General features: G+C 33.6%; 1 protein-coding gene across 3 annotated transcripts in view; it reads right to left on the bottom strand.

Moving 5' to 3' along the window:
• LOC110023213 (D-alanine--D-alanine ligase) overlaps window positions 1-20,344 on the bottom strand; it is a 49,258-nt gene that overhangs the window by 3,687 nt on the left and 25,227 nt on the right. Inside the window, exons 15-22 of one of the 3 annotated variants that reach the window (XM_020722517.1) lie at window positions 16,877-17,121; window positions 12,334-12,402; window positions 12,187-12,251; window positions 9,825-9,994; window positions 8,975-9,053; window positions 7,896-8,151; window positions 2,684-2,729; window positions 1,440-1,548 (exon numbers count right to left, since the gene is read on the bottom strand). In XM_020722517.1, coding sequence (XP_020578176.1) covers window positions 1,440-1,548; window positions 2,684-2,729; window positions 7,896-8,151; window positions 8,975-9,053; window positions 9,825-9,994; window positions 12,187-12,251; window positions 12,334-12,402; window positions 16,877-17,121 — 1,039 coding nt within the window. Of the gene's footprint in view, window positions 1-1,439; window positions 1,549-2,683; window positions 2,730-7,895; window positions 8,152-8,974; window positions 9,054-9,824; window positions 9,995-12,181; window positions 12,252-12,333; window positions 12,403-16,876; window positions 17,122-20,344 lie in introns of those variants that run through there. The other 2 variants (XM_020722518.1, XM_020722519.1) reach the window with 2 other exon arrangements.

The raw sequence follows: 20,344 nt of genomic DNA, 5'->3' as shown, positions 1-20,344 counted from the left end.
GGGGGGGGGCATTGGATAGTATTAGGAGGGCCAATTGTCTAGGGTTTGCTGTTGTTTTTCTTTTCTTGTGCTGTTCTAGCGACGTCTAAGATTTGTGGAGATGCGATCTACCTCTCGAACAATAGATCACGTTGAATCTTGTTTATTTTCATTTGTATTAGTAAAATCATCTCTTGTTTGAGTCTCTCCACCTCTCTTTTGCAATTCTCTCGTTGTTTGCTAGTTGTTTTTGGTCCCATAACGAATCAAAATATTATTTAGCACCCCCAATCAACAAGATTATAAAGATGATTAAACTTAAGTTTCCCTAATCGATCCAAAACTCGGGGGCATGGACTGCAAACTTAAAAAGATGGGACAAAAGTAATTCAGAGTGGGAATGGTATGGAAGAGAAGAAAGCATTAAAGTTTAGTCGCTTCCTACCATACCAAGATATTTCATTAGTCAGAAATTTTTTTTAAGAAAAATGCATGTACATACCACACAATTCTTATATATTTACATATCTAGCACCTAAAATTTAATATTTACCTTCATAACACTCAAATCTTTAACATCATATAAAAAATAGTAACTTTTACTAATCTTTTAGAAGTCAAATGCACCTTTTTATTAATAGGTTTATAATAAGGTGTTATACATATCACACAATTCTAATATATTTTCATATTTCACACCCTAAACTATTATATTTACACACATAGCACTTGAATCTTTAATATCAAATCAAAAACAATATTATCATCACTTTATAAAAGTGAAATATACATTTTTTTTCATAGATTTTAAATCACCAAACTGCTATGTATGTAAACATAAAAGTTTTGGTGTGAGATATGTAGACACATAAGAATTATGCGCTAGGTAAGTAAATTTACCTAAATATAAATATAGTATTTTACATAATAGATATGTAAATCCATAAGAATTGTGTGGTACATATGCAAATTACTCCCAACAACAACAACAACAACAACAACAACAGCAAAACCTTTAACCCACTAAATGGGGTCGGCAGCATGAATCCTTTTTCTCCATTGCGTCCTATTTAGTTTCATATTTTCATTTAATTCTAATAAATTAAGATCATTTTTTATAAAATATGCCCAAGTTTTCCTAGGTCTATTTCTATCTTTCTTAACATAGGTCGATTCTAAAATATCTACTGTCCTAATCAGATCCTCAGTTGGTCGACATTTAATGTGACCAAAACATCTAAGGCGACTTTCTCTAATTTTGTCCGTCACTGGAACTACACCAGCCCAATCACGAATATAAAAATTTCTCCCAGAACAATAAAAATATATAAAACAAGCTTGCTTAGCATCATTTTCCAATACAAATATGATGAAGTGTTGTTGTATAAAGCCACTGCAAACAATCATAAAGATCCCTTTTCGCAAGCAAAATATTAAAGAGAAAAGTGAGTCCATCTTACCTCCCCGCTGCGTGCATTAACAAATGCATCAATACGCGAGAAACCTTCCAATCCCAAAGTGTTGGCCACAATTTCAATTCGCTGCTTGCATTTTTGCAAGTTCTCATCACTGTAAAAAGAAACTCTTGCAAACTTATTAAATGAGCAGTTGTGGATCAAAGATAAAGAAAGCACTGCCAATAAAGCTAAAAAAGTATTAAAGAAACAGTTTTATTCATAAAAGTGATGCTATATGAGAATTAAGAAGATTTACATTACATATATATCACTCAATTACTATGTATTTACATATCTAAAAAAAATCTTCAATTTTTTACATACGTCACCTTAACTATATAAGAAAAGGTGTATTTCACCTTTGAAAGATAAAATAGTGCTACTTTTGACGTGATAAGAAAGATTTGGGTGGTATAAACTTAAGAAGAAAAATTTATATGTTAGATATGTAAATACATAAGAATTGGAAGGCATGTATGTAAATACCCCAAAGGATTATCACCGTCGTTATTTACTTTATCTTGCCTATGTGAAATTGACTTTGCGACCAAGGGGAGAATTAGTTTATGGTCCAAATGAGAGATCCATATTAATACACAGAGTGATTGCATCTTAAAATTTTCCTTTGGCTATTGTATTTATGGGCTAAAGTTTTCATGGCTTTGAATATTTTCAAATTTGCAAAATTGGACGTGGAGGATAGAACCAATAGTTAGGATCATAAAATAAAGAATCTTTTGGGGTATTTAGATGTAAATTTGACGTAAAATTCAAATGTCAAATTAATCAACAAACTAAACCCTAAACCCTAAATAACAAAATTTAAAGCTTGTTTGGACTCTAAATCGATCAAATTGGTCCGTAAGAAAGACCCCTCAAAAACCAGAAGCAATAGTACTGAATATTATTTCAATTGAATTTGACCCATTGATTTTCTTCCGAATTTACGCATAAATAATCTTTTTAAGCTGCAACTTAACTGTTTCAATGACAATATTTTTAAACATTCTAAAGTCAGAATCTTCCTCTTCTGATGAAACAATTTTTAAGAAGATGATATTCGACGAAGATGTGTAAATACATAGGAATTGAGTGAAATGTATGTAAATCTTCCTTTTTTAAAAGATGATATTTGATATTCTAAAACAAATGTTACGATTGCATTGTTTTTGTTCTTATGATCACAATAACATAATTACATACTCAAGGAAAAGAAGACTAATAGAAACTCAAAAAGGATGACAAACCTAATAATTGTTGTTGGAGGTGGAGTCAAATTGATGCCAGTTCCACCTGCAAAAAGCATTCATCATCGGTATCAAATATTACGAATATCATCACAAATCCAAAGTTAAAAAATTTTGAAACGTTGAAAAAGTACTAGCTTTTAGAATGAAAAGCAGATCATACAACATAAAAACAAGGAAGGTTTAGATGCATACCACTCAATTCTTATGTATTTACATATCTAACACCTAAACTCCAATTTTTTACATATATATACCACTTACCAATGCATGAAAAGATGTATTACACTTTAAAAAGTTAAAATAATGATATTTTTTATTATAGATGAAAGTTTTGGCGGTATAAATTTAAAGAACAAAGTTTAAGTGCTAGATACATAAATACATAAGAATTGAGTGGTAGGCATGTAAATGCCCCTGAAAATAATTCCTGCATTATTAAATAGATGTTCCTTCTTAGATTCGAACACAACGCAAAAATGAATTTACTCATAAATCTTTTAACGAGACACGACTAGAAACTATTTTACTGATAATTTGTGGCTTTAGATGCTGATCCAGGACTTATGTATCATCGCACTCTTATCTTGTGCAGTGGTTTACTGAACTTGTGTGTTGGGTAGAAAAACATTAAAGGGAAATTTACATACATGGCACACAATTCTTATGTATTTACATATCTCACACCTAAACTTTCATCTCTACATATATAGAACTTTGATATGTATTTTACTTTTAAAAAGTGTTAATAGTGCTATTTTTGATGTGATATTAAAGATATGAGTACTATGTGTGTAAATATGAAAGCTTAGATGTGAGACATGTAATACAAAAAAAATTGTGTGCAATGCATGTAAATGGTCAATCTTAAAATAGGAAAGTTCTCTTTATATTAGAAAAATGGTGTCTGCTTATTTGGATGTACATTAAAACATTGCATTCGTTCTCCATTATAAATAAGGTACCTAAAACACGTCGTTTTTCATATCAAAACATCAAAACAAGAAAAAACCCACCGTAATGTTCCCCCTCCTCTGTAAATCTCAAAGCCATCCATCTCTAACCCCTATTCTTTGTCTAGCAAGCGTCTCCAGACTCTCCTGATCCTGCACCCCTATGCCTTGCTTACCTATATCCACTTCCTAAAACACACAATCTTGTGATCCATACCATCAGAACGCCAATACATATTAAAAATTAAAAAAGAAAAAAAATCCTACTATTTTTTATAAAGACAATTATTATATTATTGATATTAATATCCATATAAATATTCTTCAAAAAATATTATTAAAAAAACTCTTTACAAGCCGCCTGCCTCTTATATCTAAGCCTCGTCATATCCTGAAAATTCATCTAGGTGTCTAAAAACGCACATCACTTATCGCTTCAAGCTTTAATTTAAAAAAAAAAAAAAAAAAAAACTCTCTCCCTTATTTCTCTCATTCCATCTTATCTCCCAACTCTTTTGTGTTTCATATGCTATTGGACCAAATCCTTCTCTCCCTACTCATTTCTCGCAAGCCTCGTTCGGTCCTCCTTAAACCATCCCCAGTCTTCGGAATAAAGAATGCTTCTCTCCATCTCTCTTTGATTCCTACTCAAACTCATGCACGATCCGCTCACATCTTCCCATTCCCCTGCACCCCTAAACAAACAACTCCTCACAAACAACCGCAACAATCTCTCCTTATTGGTCGCATCCAAGAGCCAATCAAAATCTCCCGCTTGCCACCAATCCATCAACCGCTCTCCTATTTTCTCTACCCTCATCATTCCCCACTTGCACTCCTACCCTGTTTATCACTTGAAACCTCTATTGCCGACTCCCACATTCCACAACACTAGTGATAACCCTCTCAACCCACATCTTACAAATGCTTGAAGCTTGTAGTCAGCCCTCTGTTTAATCTCCTCCATCTCGAGCTCATTGTAGCTCTTTCATACAAATGGTAGTTGTCAGAACTTAAGCTCACCAACCCTCAGTGCTCCACCCAACTAACATGTCGTCTAATGGTGCTATCAACTCTAACACATACCATTAACCACCTCTGACGTCGCCGTCAAGTCCAAGGACCTCCTACCCGAATGCCTATCTTCATCAAACCAGTTCCTACAATCACTCACTCCCATTCTCACTCTCTCTTCCTCGTATATAAAAAGAGAGGAGGTATTTGCAAAAGGAAGAAAAAAAAATATTTAGAAGGAAGAAGTGTTTATATCAATTTTGGCGCCTCACATCATTTTCAAAAGCAATTGTATCATGAAAATACAAAATGCAAAGCAAGCTCCCCTCGCCATAACATAAGCACCTATAGGCGTGTTGTTCAACTTTTTGATTTTGAAAATAATTTTGGTAAAGTTAATTTAATATAAGAGGTATATAGTTTTGGTTTTGAAAGTAGTATGTTTTAATTTTCGAAAAATGAGACCAAATGGATCTCATTAGTCTAATGGTTTGCATACTCGTGTCTGATACTGCGAATACTATACCTTCCCGAAAGATAAGTGTATATCTCGGCGATGGGTCCAATCCCGCCAACTAAGAGATTTGTGACATCCGTTTGACCTGCGAACCTTTTATATGTGACCAACAAGTTCTCCTACCTAATATAAAGATTAAGTAGGGTTTATTTTACCTGGTTTTCAAGTTCTCTATAGAGGCAAGACCCTATAGTTAATTACATCCCAAATGACGAGGGTCACTTAAGAAAACTCATGATGATGATCAGAGATACTAATCTTTAAGATTTTCAAGTTTAGATTTTCACGGTATGACGTAGAAAAACAAATGAGAGTGACTCAAATAGAAATAGTTATTTTCAGGAGTTCGAAGGAAGAAAAATGTATGATACATCACAGATCCTAAGAAAAATCCTCAATGACTTCCCAAAATATTCTACTGCGTGGCTGCATTTTGGAGGCGATGTTATTTAAGTGTTTAATCCTGTCAATTTTATTATTTGAGACTTACATTTGCATAATATCCGATTATGCAAATAACCCGCAGAGATATGAGAATTTACGTCTTACTGAACGACAACCTCAGATCCTAAGACGAGTTAAGACTTACGCTGCACAACTTGGTTGCATATGAGCCTAAAGAGGGTGTGAAGATTTACGTCATGTTAGGCGAGCTACCTTGAAATCCTATAGATTGTTATTTACACTAAGGAGAGATTACTGAAGAAAATCCTCTTGTTACTCAATCCAAGCTCCTTGTCATGCTGCCCACAAAGTTAGCTCCAAGTAGCAGTCCTAAACTCTTCCAAATAATTAAATCAAAATTTGCCATTTTAACTTAACCATTTCAAGGGAAATAAAATAAAAGAAAGAGGAAGGCTGACCCACTTCCAAAACTAGCAAAGCAAAGGGGCTTTGGAGCACCGAAGAGGTGAGCGGGGGAAGAAGAAGGGGGCTTCTGTGCCGAGGAGAAGAGGCGAGCGGGGGGAGCCGAATGCCAGGACTGTGAAACCCGTTGAATTGTATAGTCATAATCTTCTAAGTGAACGTTACGCGAGATTAGGCGGGGAATTAAACAATTGGGAAATCTTAACTCTCAATTAAGATGAGATTAAATGGCCCATTTGAAATTTGAAAATTTGAAATTTGAAACTATGTGAGCTAGGGTAATTAGCCCACGTTAAGCCAGGATCGAACCCGAATTGAACATGGGTTCAGCCTAGACCCATACCCTCTAAATTAAAAAAATGTGCATCAATTTTCATGCCATTTGCGCGCGTGCGAAACTATAGCAATATGAGTGTCTTTTTTAGCTAAAACTAATGTTCCGGACGCTCTGACGTGGTTCGTTTCGTCATCCAGGGTCGTCTGGAAAAGTTTGCCGACTGTCAGGCCAAAAATGCGTCAAATTTAATTTTAAATTTTGGGTTCTTGACGAATCATTTTGAAAATCGATTTCAGTTTAAATGTCGATGTAATGTGTGAATTGTGGTGTTTGCGTTGCCAAGTCATAAAGGGTTCACCTATGGCCGTCTGATCCTATAAGAACTCCTTTTCAGACCCTCTACATGTTAGTTCTTAGCCCATGCAACTAAGAGTCGAGCGCTTGAGACTACTCATGCGAGGTCTTCACAAAAATGGGTCAAAAAGTTATTCAAAGTTCTATGGGAGGTGGGCTCCATTATTAGTCCTCTAGGATGACCAATAAGAAACTCCTAAAGCTAGATCCTAGGTTATAGAAGAAAAAACTAAGACCTCACTGAAAATGAGGTCAACAACACGTTGTTCCAACACAACTAAAATTTCAAACATAAGTACTAGGGCAAATTATTCCATTGCTCTAAAGCATAAAACAACTATTCATTCATTCTCAATAACAACTTGAATATCCGGTACTATTTGCTTTGTTCAAGTTTTTCGATAGCCTGTTAAGTTCCCCATTGTGCCATTCATAGTACATTATCGGGTTCTTCATTGAAAAAGATAAAGCTATTATATTCCTCTTAATTTATGTCTATAAATTTCAGCCGATATTATGTTTTATGAAACCAATCTTTATTTCCTCCCTCATCTAGAGTGGGGACCATTAACACATACATAAGATGTGTGAGTGTTTGTTCAAACTTAAGGGTGAGTTACAATATATAAACATTAAAATAGGAATGCACTCTAAATTTGAAAAGAGGCGTAAGTTTATTTGGGTGTACTTTGAGCACTATGCTCATTCCCACTTCATAAATTCAGAGAGGGGGCGTTCTTTAATAAATAAGACAACTATTTTCTCCTCAATACCGTACAAGTGTCATGTTTTAAAATTTATTAAAGATTTGGAGCATTTACATAAATACCACCCAATTCCTATTTATTTACATGTCTAACAATTAAAATATACTTTTTACATTTATTCCACTCAAATCTTTCATATCACATAAAAAATACTACTATTTTAATTTTTAAGAAATGAAATACACACTTTCATGCATAAGTTGAAGTTTAGATGCTAGATATGTAAATACATAGGAATTGAGTGGTATTCAAGTAAATTTACAATTAATATCTAATATACTTTTTAAAGTAAAAATTATATTACCGTAATATAAAGGTGTCTATCGCTTGCGAGGAAAAGCATGTAGTTTCCATAAAAAAATGACCTAGACAATTTTATAATTTAAGCCAAACCATTAACCAAACTAATAGTAGAACAAACATAAAAAAAGATTTGAACCACATAATTAAGCTTTATACTAACCTTGAAATTTCTCTTCGAGTGAAAGAATGTCACCAGTTTCTTTAACAGTAATACTTGGGCTCAATGAGCGCATATGCCCTTTATGACCCATAACACCTACTGTCACTTCAACCCATTCGTTTTGTCCTTTCCACGTTAGATGGCGAGTACAACCATCGGCCGATTTGGAAGAAATGACTATTTCATCAGTTTCGACAAATGGCTCGAATATGAAAAACTTCGATGGAGGGTTTGGCATCTCTATCACACCATGTGCCTAATAAGATCACAACTCTTGAAATGACAACTTTAACTCGAAAAACATTCAAAAAAAGATAAATTTAAAATGACTAGAATAATGTAATTTCCAAAGATGATATTTTTGTTATAGATTCCTATGCTTCTTGCTTATTTGGAAGATCTACATGCATGCCGCTCAATTCCTATTCATTTACTTATGTAACACCTAAATTTCAATTTTTTTACATGCATGCACCACCTTCCCTATGCATGAAAATGTGTATTTCATTTTTTTAAAGTTAAAATAGTGGTAATTTTGATGCAATGTAAAAGATTTGTTTGGTTTATATACATAAAAAAATAAACTTTAGGTGTTAGATATGCAATTTCATAGCAATTGAGTGGTATGCATGTAGATGCCCCTTCAGTTTTTGAAGTATGAAAAGCCTAGTGCATCGATTTTAAGAAAGTAAGATAATAGAAGCATTTTCGTAAATACCACCCAATTCCTATGCATTTACATATCTAATACCCAATTCCTGTGCATTTACATATCTAATACCAAAATTTTATTTTTACCTTTATACCAACCAAATCTTTCATATTACATAAAACATACCACTATTGTAACTTTTAAAAAGCGAAATATGTCTTTTCATGTATAAGGTAAAGTGGCCCATGCAAAAATTAAAGTTTAGGCGTTAGATATGTAAACACATAGAAATTGAACGGTAATGTACTCTCCCTAGATACTATCAGGTCCTTAAACCAATTTCTGACCCAAGAATTTATGGAGAAGAATAGATAAAAAGTTCAGATCTTCATGATTGCAATGTATCAATATTAGAGGTGATACTGACCTTAGACAAACTATTGGCAGGAAGCGTTGGAAGGCAGTTTTCTAATGCGCTCACATAAACTTTCAGATCCTCCTCACATCTGCAAAATCAGCATCAGAGGTTTATGACGCCAAGGTTTTATAGGTGTAAATATCAAACATTTGTGAGTTAGATGTGTAAAAACATAAGAATTGTGTGGTATGTATATAAGTTTCCCTATATATATATATGGGGTATTTGCATAAATACCACACAATTCTTATGTATTTATATATCTAGAACCTAAACATTTATATTTACATGCATAAGACTCAAATCTTTAACATCACATCAAAAATACCACCGGCACTCTTTAAATGTGAAGTATAACATTTCATGCAAGGGTTTATGACACCAAGGTGTTATATATAAATACACCTTGGTAAGTTTGGGTGTTGTTAGATATCTAAATACATAAGAATTGTGTGGTAAAAATGTAAGTTTCTCTATATATAATTGTGTGGTACATGTATGTATATATCTGTGCGTGTGTTGTGTGTTGTGTGTTCAAACAAATATTAGGTATGAAAGATCGCCACATCTAATAAGATAGGATATACACAAGAACATTTATATACATACCACCCATTTCTTATATATTTACATATCTAACACCTAAACTTTGCCTTTTACATTTATACGACTCAAAGACTCAAATCTTTCATATCCTCAAATCTTTCATATCAATTAAAAAATACCATCATTTTAACTTTTTAAAAGGGAAATACACTTTTTCATGCATTGGTAAGGTGGCATATTTGTAAAATTAAAGTTTAGGTGTTAGATATGTAAATACACAGTGGTATGTACGTAAATCTTCTGGTAAACAAACCTGAGTCTAGCAACTCCAGTTGAGCATCCATCCCGAGCAGGCTTCACACACAATGTTTCTGAATGAAGCTTCGTGGTCAAGTCATGCCATATTACGGGTATAGATGAAATTATTAGTTCATCAGTCCTCTTCACTTCCTTGGGTAGTGTAAATATTCCGAGATTTTGCATCTGTAACGAATAATGAGCATGTGCAAATCAAAACAAGAAAATAATTTGAAAATTAACAATACTAATGGACATGAATAAATAAATTTCATCTCCAACACATGCTTGAGCGACAAATTTTGAGAACACATAATGCAATTCTTTTCTGAAGTGCATGCAGCACAAAATTTGCAACTTAAGAAAGCAGTTCCTTTTCATACTCGAGATTTTGTAATTTTGCTGATTATGAGAAAATTTATGCTTTCGACATTCTGAAACAGCAAACTCCCAGAAAGCAAATCCTTCTATGGATAAAAGAAAGCTCAGTGAGGTTAATGCGGGGGTCAACTTAATGCGCGCGGGAACGTCAAATAGCAGATGTGCTAGTCGCGCCCCGCTCTTGAACCGCACCAGTCCAGCATTCTGACAGGCTCACCGGCCCTCCAAGCCAGTGAATGGTCATCCACTTGGGGTGGGGCCACCTTTGATATCTAAAGCTTATATAATTGATTCTTATGTTTTACCTTTTCAGTTTTGATTGTGTTTCTGTTAGGATAGCCGTCAGTGTCTCTAGCTTTCCCTTCTAGGGTTGTATCCAAAGGCGAGTGGTGCTCCGACTGTATCTAGTTCCGAGGTGGTGGTTATCTTCCAAGGGTCGAGTGGTGCTCTGCCTGTATCTTGCTCCTGAGATGGTATTTATTCTTCCCCAACACCTCGGCAACCTTTCCCCCGCAGCTGCCGTCTTTTAATGCAACCGCCAGAAAACAACCCTCATTGGCTGTTTGACTGCAGTTCCCACCCTTCAAACTACCACATCCTTCCCCGTGACGCTTCCCAATGTTACTTGTCACCTTCCCTGATGTAGCCGCCCATAGAAAACATTCCTTTGTTGTGATCCTACAGCCACCCGCCACCCCTACCATCCCAGCCAAGTGATCACCATTTCCCCCATACCCGTAGGTTACCATCGCCGTCCAAACCTCCTTATTGGGTTGTTTCCGCCTAGGACAGTAGCCTTCTGCTGTTGTATCACTGTTTTTCTACAGTCTGGCACCTTTCCAATTGCACCGCCACCTTCCCAGGCCCCCCTACTGCCTCCACCACCATCTTGAAGTTGCCCTAGCCGGGATTGTGTTATTTTCTATTTTTGTTTGTGTGGTTGTAATTCTCTAATAAAATCAGCAATTATTTGCTTTCTTTTTATGGTTTGGGTTAACTCCGGTATCATGTGGTATCAAGGTTAGCTGGCCCTAATCCTACTTTAGGATTTCTAGCATCCACCAATACTCATCCCTACCTTCCCACAAAAATCTTTCCCTTTGCTAATTTTTCAAAATGGCAACGAAAAATTTTTTTTTCCCACCCAACATCATCCCTATACACCATCTTTCATCTGCTCAAACTCAAACCCCAACCCCAACCCCAACCCCAACCCCAACTATGCCACCGAAGAGACTATTGTCAAAGACTTGTTTGGAAGGAAATGCCACAATGTCATTAATTCTGTTTATGAGAAATCTGCAAAAAGTTGTTTGAGAACCTATAGAGAATATGCAGAAGAAATCTTCCAACTGCAACAGATGTTTACCACCTTCGAGAGGAGGTAATCCATAAGGGTTACTCAAAGCCACGACAGTGACTTGCCAGATAGAAAAAATACAACGAATCCAGTCTGTCGAGCATATTTCAAAGATGAAAAGCCACCACCCCGAAGACTTTGCATGAAATATCAGAGAATCAAGGTTTTTGAAGTAAAAAAAAAATTGCTATATTTTGGCAGGCACATGCCAAGTGGCTCTGAACAGTAGAACGTATGTTTGAGTATCATGACATCACACCGGAATTTGCTTACGATAATAAGTTATAATTTATTTATGAACTTCACAATCTTTTTATGATAATAAGTTAAATCGAGCTTGTTGAATATCTTTTTGGTTCAACATGATGATAGTTTGTTTAGTTTACAAAAGAATTCAACTTTTAAAATAATCACTTGACTTCTCTTGATGCTGCAAAACATATGCATCAAACAAGAATCACTTGACCAATTTTTTTTTTTGGTCACTGTGTAGAACATATGTAGACAATCAATAAGGCCCTTACACATTAAACCATGCACCCGGCCAAAACTCGCTACCATTTTTGGTAGAACATGTAAAATAAATGAAATAAGATACCGAGATCAAAATATGTAGCCAATAATTTATTTACCATACATTTGTAAGCACAAGAGAGGTCGACACTTTATCCATACAAGTATTTGAGGCGGTTGGACCAGGACCTGAATATTTTAAAACTAGTAGCTTTATCGCATCTACTGTAAAATTACACGTTAAAGATAAAAATTTCTTTAAAAGACAAACCTGTGTATGGAACTCCCGCAGTCTCTAACAAAGATTGTAAGGTCCCATCCTCACCAATACCGCCATGCACTGAGAAACAATATTGGCAACATTTATAATGCATAAAAAATGTAAAATAGAAAGCCTAATTGTCTAAACTATAAGATGATGACGACAAAAACTGTGAAACACTCCAAATAATGATACAAACAAGTACACATGAATTGATACTTCAAAATAAAATTTGCCAAATAAACTGGAGTGAAAATGCATTATCATTTCCTTAAAAATACCAACAAAAAAAATTTTTAAATATGAAAATAAAAGTAAAAATTGTGAACAAAACAAAGGAAATAGATAAATAAATACTTCATGGTTTCAAACTAGAAAACAAATTTGCTTTTGATAAGTATCATTTGAATCATTCAACAAGGGGTTTGACAAGTTTTTTATGATATTACTTTGTAATCCTAAGACCAATCCAACATAAAGTTCTTATATTTGTAAAATTCACACAATTTATGAAAAATTTTTAATTATTTTTCAATTTTTATTGGAGTTAAGATTAGAGCAATGTTCAGAAGCACAAAAGACAAAATCGATGGAAGATTTGGAGCATTTGTAATAGTTTAATAATGCTGAAAAAAAAAGAAAATTCTCAACCTAATGAATCTTATTGCTTAATAGTTTTTCAAAATACTGTATGCCGATTTATTAATACCTTCAACTTCAAGAAAAATGGTTCATTGATAGCATTAATAAATTGAGAAACATGTAGCTAATTTCAAAGTTTGACATAATTTTACGATAATCTACATTGAACTTTTACGCATTACCGTTCACTTAAAATAGCTAATATACAGATCTTTTAGTGCACGGCACTCCCTGTCAAGGTCAGATGCAGCAACAAAGTTTGATCTTTGAAGCAAATGAGACTTAATTTAATCATAAATTATGTAGTGTAAGTTTCAACGAAAAATCTAGTCTAAAAAAAAAACAGAAAGTAGCAAAAGAATCCGTAAAATATGTTTTCAAGTAAATATTATGGTAGATTTATGTTTTCCTTGTGTGCGATTAACTTCTAGCATTACTCCGCACGACACTTCTTTAATTAGCATTGTCACGACCCGACCCGGAGATTGGAATTAACCAAGACGGAAACAAACGGTCGGACGGTGGAAAGTAAATTTTCTATATTCGTATACAATTTAACAAATGAAAGAACCACTAATCAAATTAAATTAAAACAGTAAAATTAAACTTGCCTCATTACTGGTTGCTCGCGTCTTCTATAAACGTTATATCTTCTAATGCTCATTGTTAATCACTTAATTAACCTAAAAAATTGGTTTAAAATAAAAATGAGCTAAACAAGTCAGTGAATACTTATACACATGGACCACAGTAAAAGAAAAGGAAAGTAAAAGGCACGCTAATTAAGCTTTTTTAATAAATAATTAAAATCATTTAATGTTATTCAAAAAACCTTTCTATATTAACAACATATCAGTATCATAATATATCAGTATAACCGTTACATGAGCACCATCTAAAAATTATGTAAATTAAGATACATCAACATCAATATCATTTTCCATGTACGTGTATCAGTATCATAGTGCTCCACCACTGGTACCATCAAAAGTTGACTCCATCATAGTCAAACATATACATATAATCACTCTATATAGATTATATCATTCACAATTTCATACCACTCAACATATAATACTATAATGCATTAATTACTTCAAAATATGATATTATAAGCATTCACATCAAAATGACTAATAAATTTTAAAAATAGAAAAATAAATTGCATTAATCAAGCATGAATAACAATCCATACATGTTTAGAAGAGCTACTAAAACATTACTGTAATTTAAAAGTAGTGCTCACCTCGATGTTGATTAATTCATGCTTGACTTTGCCTTGACGTCAATTCTTCTAAATTAGAAACCTAATCATAAACGTGATATTTAATTAATTTATTATTTTAATAAACTATTATCTTTTTATTAATTAAGTATTAAATTTACTTATCTAATCCCTCTTAATTTTTTATTTTATATATATATATATATAAATATATATATATATATATATATATTTTACGATACAACACACATAAACACCCCAAAAGAGAAAAGATGCACCAAAAAAAAAAGTACCAAAATCGCAGAAAAGAGTAGCTAGTGACGAGCCATTTTAGTCCTGCCTCTGCCTCTAATTCTAGGCAAGATCCAGATAACAAATTGTTGAGTGCCGAGCCATTTCCCGAAGTAACCGAAGTATCATCCATTAGGTTCCCTAGCTGAAGTTTGCCTCCAATCTTCTTCTTCCTCCTTGAATAGACCTGTCATTCCTCCTCAGAAGACTGGCTCATCTAATCATCGTGTTGGTAAACAGAACGCCAGACAGATAAAAGCTGATGAGCACCAGAAGAAGGATTGTCAACTGTTGCAACGACTGTAGGTTCAAGTGTGTGTGAAACATGAAATGTCTCCTCTTCACCTAATGCTTCCTGCAGCTGAGGAGGGTTTGAAAGTGTAGGTTACTCAACAGTGCCATCTAGCTTCTCATCGATTGCAAAAATAAAATTTTTAGAGGGAGGATCCACAGGGGTGATTAACTCAGACACCATAAGCTGTTCTGTGGTAGTTTTCTCTTAAGATGGAACAAATATATTCAAAGCAGTGGGGTCAGATCCATTATTATTCACTTGATCTTTAGATTTCAAATTAGGATGAAGCTTATAGCATTTATCAAGATTGTGCCCAAACATCATACAATGAGAACAATAAGGAGGTCTATGCTCCATAACAATTTGTTGCCAATATCCATTGTGAGTTGTGCCCAACCAGACTTCAGTAACATCAGGTAAACTAATATCTCTTTCAACAAGTATTCTGATTACAAAAGGTTTGATTAGGTTAAAAGTTGGTAGATCTAGCTTCAAAGGGTCCCCAAGTATGACACCAATAGAGTAAAGAACCTGATGGTGAAAAAAGTGTAGCTTAAGATTAGGTAGACTAAACCATACCGTACAGTAGAAGATTCATGCTTGGGGTCAAAATCAGGGGCCCACTTGAGTAGCTTCAATGGTTTACCAGCAATATTGAGATATTTTTTGGAAAAAATCTTAGAGTGTCTTTAGGCACGGTTAGTTGAATTAATACGCGTCTCCCATCTATGAGCCCTACTTTCGACTTTCCTGCTAATTTGAGATCATCAAAACTTTTCCTGATAACTTCCATAGGTGGATGTCCCCACTGAAATTTTCCAATAAGAGCAAACTTGAATTTATCAGTAAGTGATGAAATTTCTAGCTCAGAGAAAAAAAGTGTTGTTTTTCACTTTTCCTGCTTGCAATCTTGATAAAGGGGCAATCACCTTCCCGTTGCTCCTTATAACTTGAGGGGAAGATAACCGCCGAAAATTACTCACCACGTGGGCAAAGGAGATTTTGCCCGGTTCAACCGTAGACGAAGGAAGCTCCATCACAGCAAATCACAGAAATCACAACAAAAAAGCTCTGCCAGGCAATTGTCAAAGCCGCAAAACTCGCAGCTCAACGAGGCAGAGTTGCAAAAAACGAGAGCGAGAGGAGAACCAGACAGACGTGACGACGAAGACAAGCCGAAATGTCGCGACGACCGCGCAGACGAGACGACCACGCAGACGAGACGACTATCGCAGCTCGACGCGGCTCGCAGCTCGACGTCCACAAGAATGAGAATATGAGGATTCAACCTAATTGATAGATAATCTGCTTGTTTTTGACGTCGACTCTTCTAAATTAGAAACTTAATCATAAACATGCTATTTAATTTATTATTTTAATAAAATATTATATTTTTATTAATTAATTAATTATTAAACTTTCCCTCTTATTTTTTATTATGTATATATATATATATATTATTATTATTAAGTTTTAATATTAAATCGATTTAATAACACTACCTTGGTCGAATCACGCGAAGGCCGCACATGACTATGTCTCTCCTTCCTTCCCCTGAGAGCTTCTTCTTCGATCACATACGGCTTCAGTTTTCTCCCAGTCGAAGTCACCATTTGTGCACAGAATCACACAAACCGGTCGCCTCTTCGATCACATAGATAACGCCACTCTTCTCTTACAATCTTTGCCCTAGCAACACTCACTATAGCCACCGAAACTTGCGCAATTGAGAGCCCTCCTATATTACCGTTCGACTCTCAAGTAAGTCCTTGCCTCACTCATATGACAATTTATAAGACAAACTCATCTCCTTGGCTTCCGACCGCCTTGCTTTCTCCATGCATGAAAAAGTGTATTTCACTTAAAAAAAAAAAAAAGGCAAAAGCGCTATTTTTTATGTGATATTAAATATTTGAATGCTATGTGTGTAAATATAAAAATATAGGAGCGAGATAAATAAATACATAAAGAATTGTGTGTTGTATATGTAAATGCCCCTTCTAAGAATTCATACTTATGCATCCAAAAGGAATATAAAATCACACAAAATTGCAAATTAGAACGAAAACATTTCACCGCTATAGCCTTGAGAAACAGACATGCAATAAATACTGTCGCTTGAGCTTCTTTAGCATACACGAGCCATTGCTCCAGCGTAAGTTTTAGCGGGATCTCTTCGATTATATCAAACCCTGTAAACCAATCATGCTTTGATAGGCCTTCAAGAAGTTCATTCATAACAAGCTTGCTCATTTGGGAAGCTAACAAAGCCCTGTTTGGCTCAATGGCCTCTAAACAAGCAGCGAAGACTTCATCTGTAGTATGACGTAGGACGAGTGAATAACTGTTACCAAGAAATAAATTTCATGTTAGAAAGCATAAATATGATTGCCTAGCTGTCTTGAAAGATAATAAATTAATGGAAGATTTAGATACATACCACTCAATTCCTAGTTTTTTACATATCTAGCACCTAAACTTCAACTTCAACATAATAACATCTTATCTATGCATGAAAAGACAGATTCACCTTTTAAAAGTTAAAATGGTGGTAATTTTGATGTGATATGAAACATTTGAGTGGTAAAAATGTAAAAATTAAAATTTAGGTATGAAACATGTAAATACATATGAATTGAGTGGTATGTAGATAATTGCCCCTAAATTAATCCAATCTTAAATATATAAATTAAAGATTATCAGACTGATTGTTGAAGCCTTGTTGTAAGTAACATACTCAATTTCCAACCATCATTTATTTATTTTGCATATTTAAATAAATCTATATATATATATATATATATATATATATGCATGCATGTATGTATATGTATAACATGAGTTGTTGCATTGTCCTAGCACAATAATGAAAAGCTATAGGCGGGGACTAAATTTTTTTTTCCGGAGTTTCCTCATATCACATTAAAACCAATAGGAATTTATACAAAGCTATATGTTCCAAATTTCCAAGAGTTATACTGAAAATATTACAGTAGAATCAAGGATAGAATAAGTAGGTAATCATGGCTAAATTAGATGAATGAAATTAAAATAATATTTAAAAAATAGGGTCATTTACATACGAACCACAAAATTTTTATATATTTACATATCTAACACCTAAATTTCATTACAGGCATAGGACTCAAATCTTTAACATTACATAAAAAATGCAATGGATACTATTTAAAAGTGAAATATGCCTTTTCATACATAAATTTATACGAGTCATAAATGTAAATATCAAACTTTAGCTCTTTATATATGAAAATACATAGGAATTATGTGGTAATTATGTTAACTTCCAAGAAAAAATAATGTTAATTCTGATGGTTTCAAATATATTTATATGTGCAAAAGTATGAAGAAAACTAAATTGCAGTACTATGCAATTGGATACTACGAAAAGGATCATTAAATTGGGAAGCAAACCTATCAAGAGCTCCATAAATTTAATAATAAATTTTGGAATACTTCAAAAGATACAACAATATAAAAACCCCTATGAGAGATTAGTGAAAAAACTTATCTACTTATCAGATACTAGATCTAATTTGCCTAGATTATTGGCATGGTGAGTCAATACAAGCACACTTCTAAAGAATTAAGCTTTAGGGTTATAGAATATATAATTTTTAAATATTTGAAGGGGGCTTCGAGCAAAAAAATTAAATAAATAAATAGATTCAAAAAGACGAAGTATCTTAAGCCTTGAAGCTTATATAGATGCAAATTAAGTATATTTTAAATTTAGCAGGAAGTCAATATCAACATAGTGCATTTTAATAGAGGACAACCTCATGACTTGGAAAAGAAAAAAGGGAAATTTGATAGCAAAATTTAATGCATAAGTTGAATTTAGTTCCACAGCATTAATAATTTGTGAATTACTTTGGTTAAGATTTATTTTGGAAATCATAAACTTTACATGAATGGAATGGTCATATCAAGCTCTATCATGGTAACAAACCGGTCGCCATAACACATAATATTACACTATAACCAAACAAGACATGTTGAAATTGATAGACAATTTATAAAGAAAAAAGTTTTGACAGTAATCTTATATGTACTCTATTCATAACAAAGGAAATAACTTGCAGAATATGAAATGTCTCCTAGACCCATGCATCCAACCTGGCCCAACTCCTAGACTTCTTAAGCCAAACCAACCCCTCGACTTCAAAAAGACAAGAAGCAAAACATGCATGCTAAATTTCCTCTAGCTGGCCCACTAAGCACGTATCATCCGTCCTCTTTCCATCATCTCCATTGTTGCCTCATGGAGCTGTGAGTTTGCTGCTACTTACACATTAATTCGTGGGATTATTATAATTATTATTATGATTAATTATATTTTCTGATTTTGCATATTTCCTAGTAGAAGCTTTACTAGAATTATATAAAATATACACAAATATTAGAATGAAATACTTAATCAATTACCTCTAATTCATGTTGGATGCCTATAATACAAATATCAAAAAAATATAATTCAAAATAGACTATTATTTTGTAGTCATGTTCTACTTCCTAATTCATTATAGAATATCTAATTAGTATAACAAGATTTACCTGATAATCATAATTAATACATTTCATAAATTAGTTTACTTATCATTTAAGGTATATATTTTTTAAGTTTATAAGTGAGACTTTTGCTCACATGATTATTTTTATCGATAAATAGAACTAATAAAATAGTTGTATCTAATCTGTAGTTAATGCTTACCAATAATCAAATAACAAAAATGAAAAGAATCAAAACCATGCACATGCTAATTGGAAAAAATAGTATTAAAAAATTTAGTAGTTGTCATTAACTACAAAACTCCTTGACAGGATCCATGAAATTCAACATTTCTTTATGGCACAATCTTATAGAAGTACATAGAAAAGAATTTGTGGAATTGGAGTGAATTGATAACTAAGGCATTCCAGACATGACCATGAGAAAAACAACCTTTAGCTTAGGTAAGCAAGGCTAATCTGGGAGGGATTGGATTGGATGTAATACGATGCCTCACTTAAAAAATGAGAGAAAAAATGAGTTTAATTTAGAATGAATTTGATTTAAAACATATTAGGATGTAAATTGTTATGAAATGGCTAACTTAGATAGTGCTGAAAATAATGTGAAAAAAAATACTACAATACATATTCAAAAGTTTTGAAATACTGATAAGAAAATTTCCACATGCTTAAAGCAATATTTTCTATTATTTTCTCAATTATTTTGATATTCTATTGTATGTTTTCAAGAATTTTCATCATCACTCAACTTTTCCTAGTTTCTCTTATTCTTTAAAAAATATCTCAAATTACCAGGAACATTTCTTTTCTCTCGACTCCCTAAAGATTCAATGCACGCAATGTGGTATAAATTATAGAGCTAGAGAGCAAGTTTGCAAGCCTTCCAAAGTGATAAAATTTGAGTATGATGTCCCTCTAGAAGCAAGAGACATAGTTTGGAGCCGCACCAACTAAATTTGCATTGACATATTTTTTGGAACACATGTAGTATTTTGTATTCTAGTATATTGGCATGCTTCTCAAAGCACGCATGG

Source organism: Phalaenopsis equestris, unplaced genomic scaffold (assembly GCF_001263595.1).
Source record: "Phalaenopsis equestris unplaced genomic scaffold, ASM126359v1 Scaffold000223, whole genome shotgun sequence".
In the NCBI taxonomy this organism is placed as follows: Eukaryota; Viridiplantae; Streptophyta; class Magnoliopsida; order Asparagales; family Orchidaceae; genus Phalaenopsis; species Phalaenopsis equestris.
The sequence above is the reverse complement of the archived record's forward strand: the minus strand, read 5'-3'. Positions and strand labels throughout refer to the sequence as shown.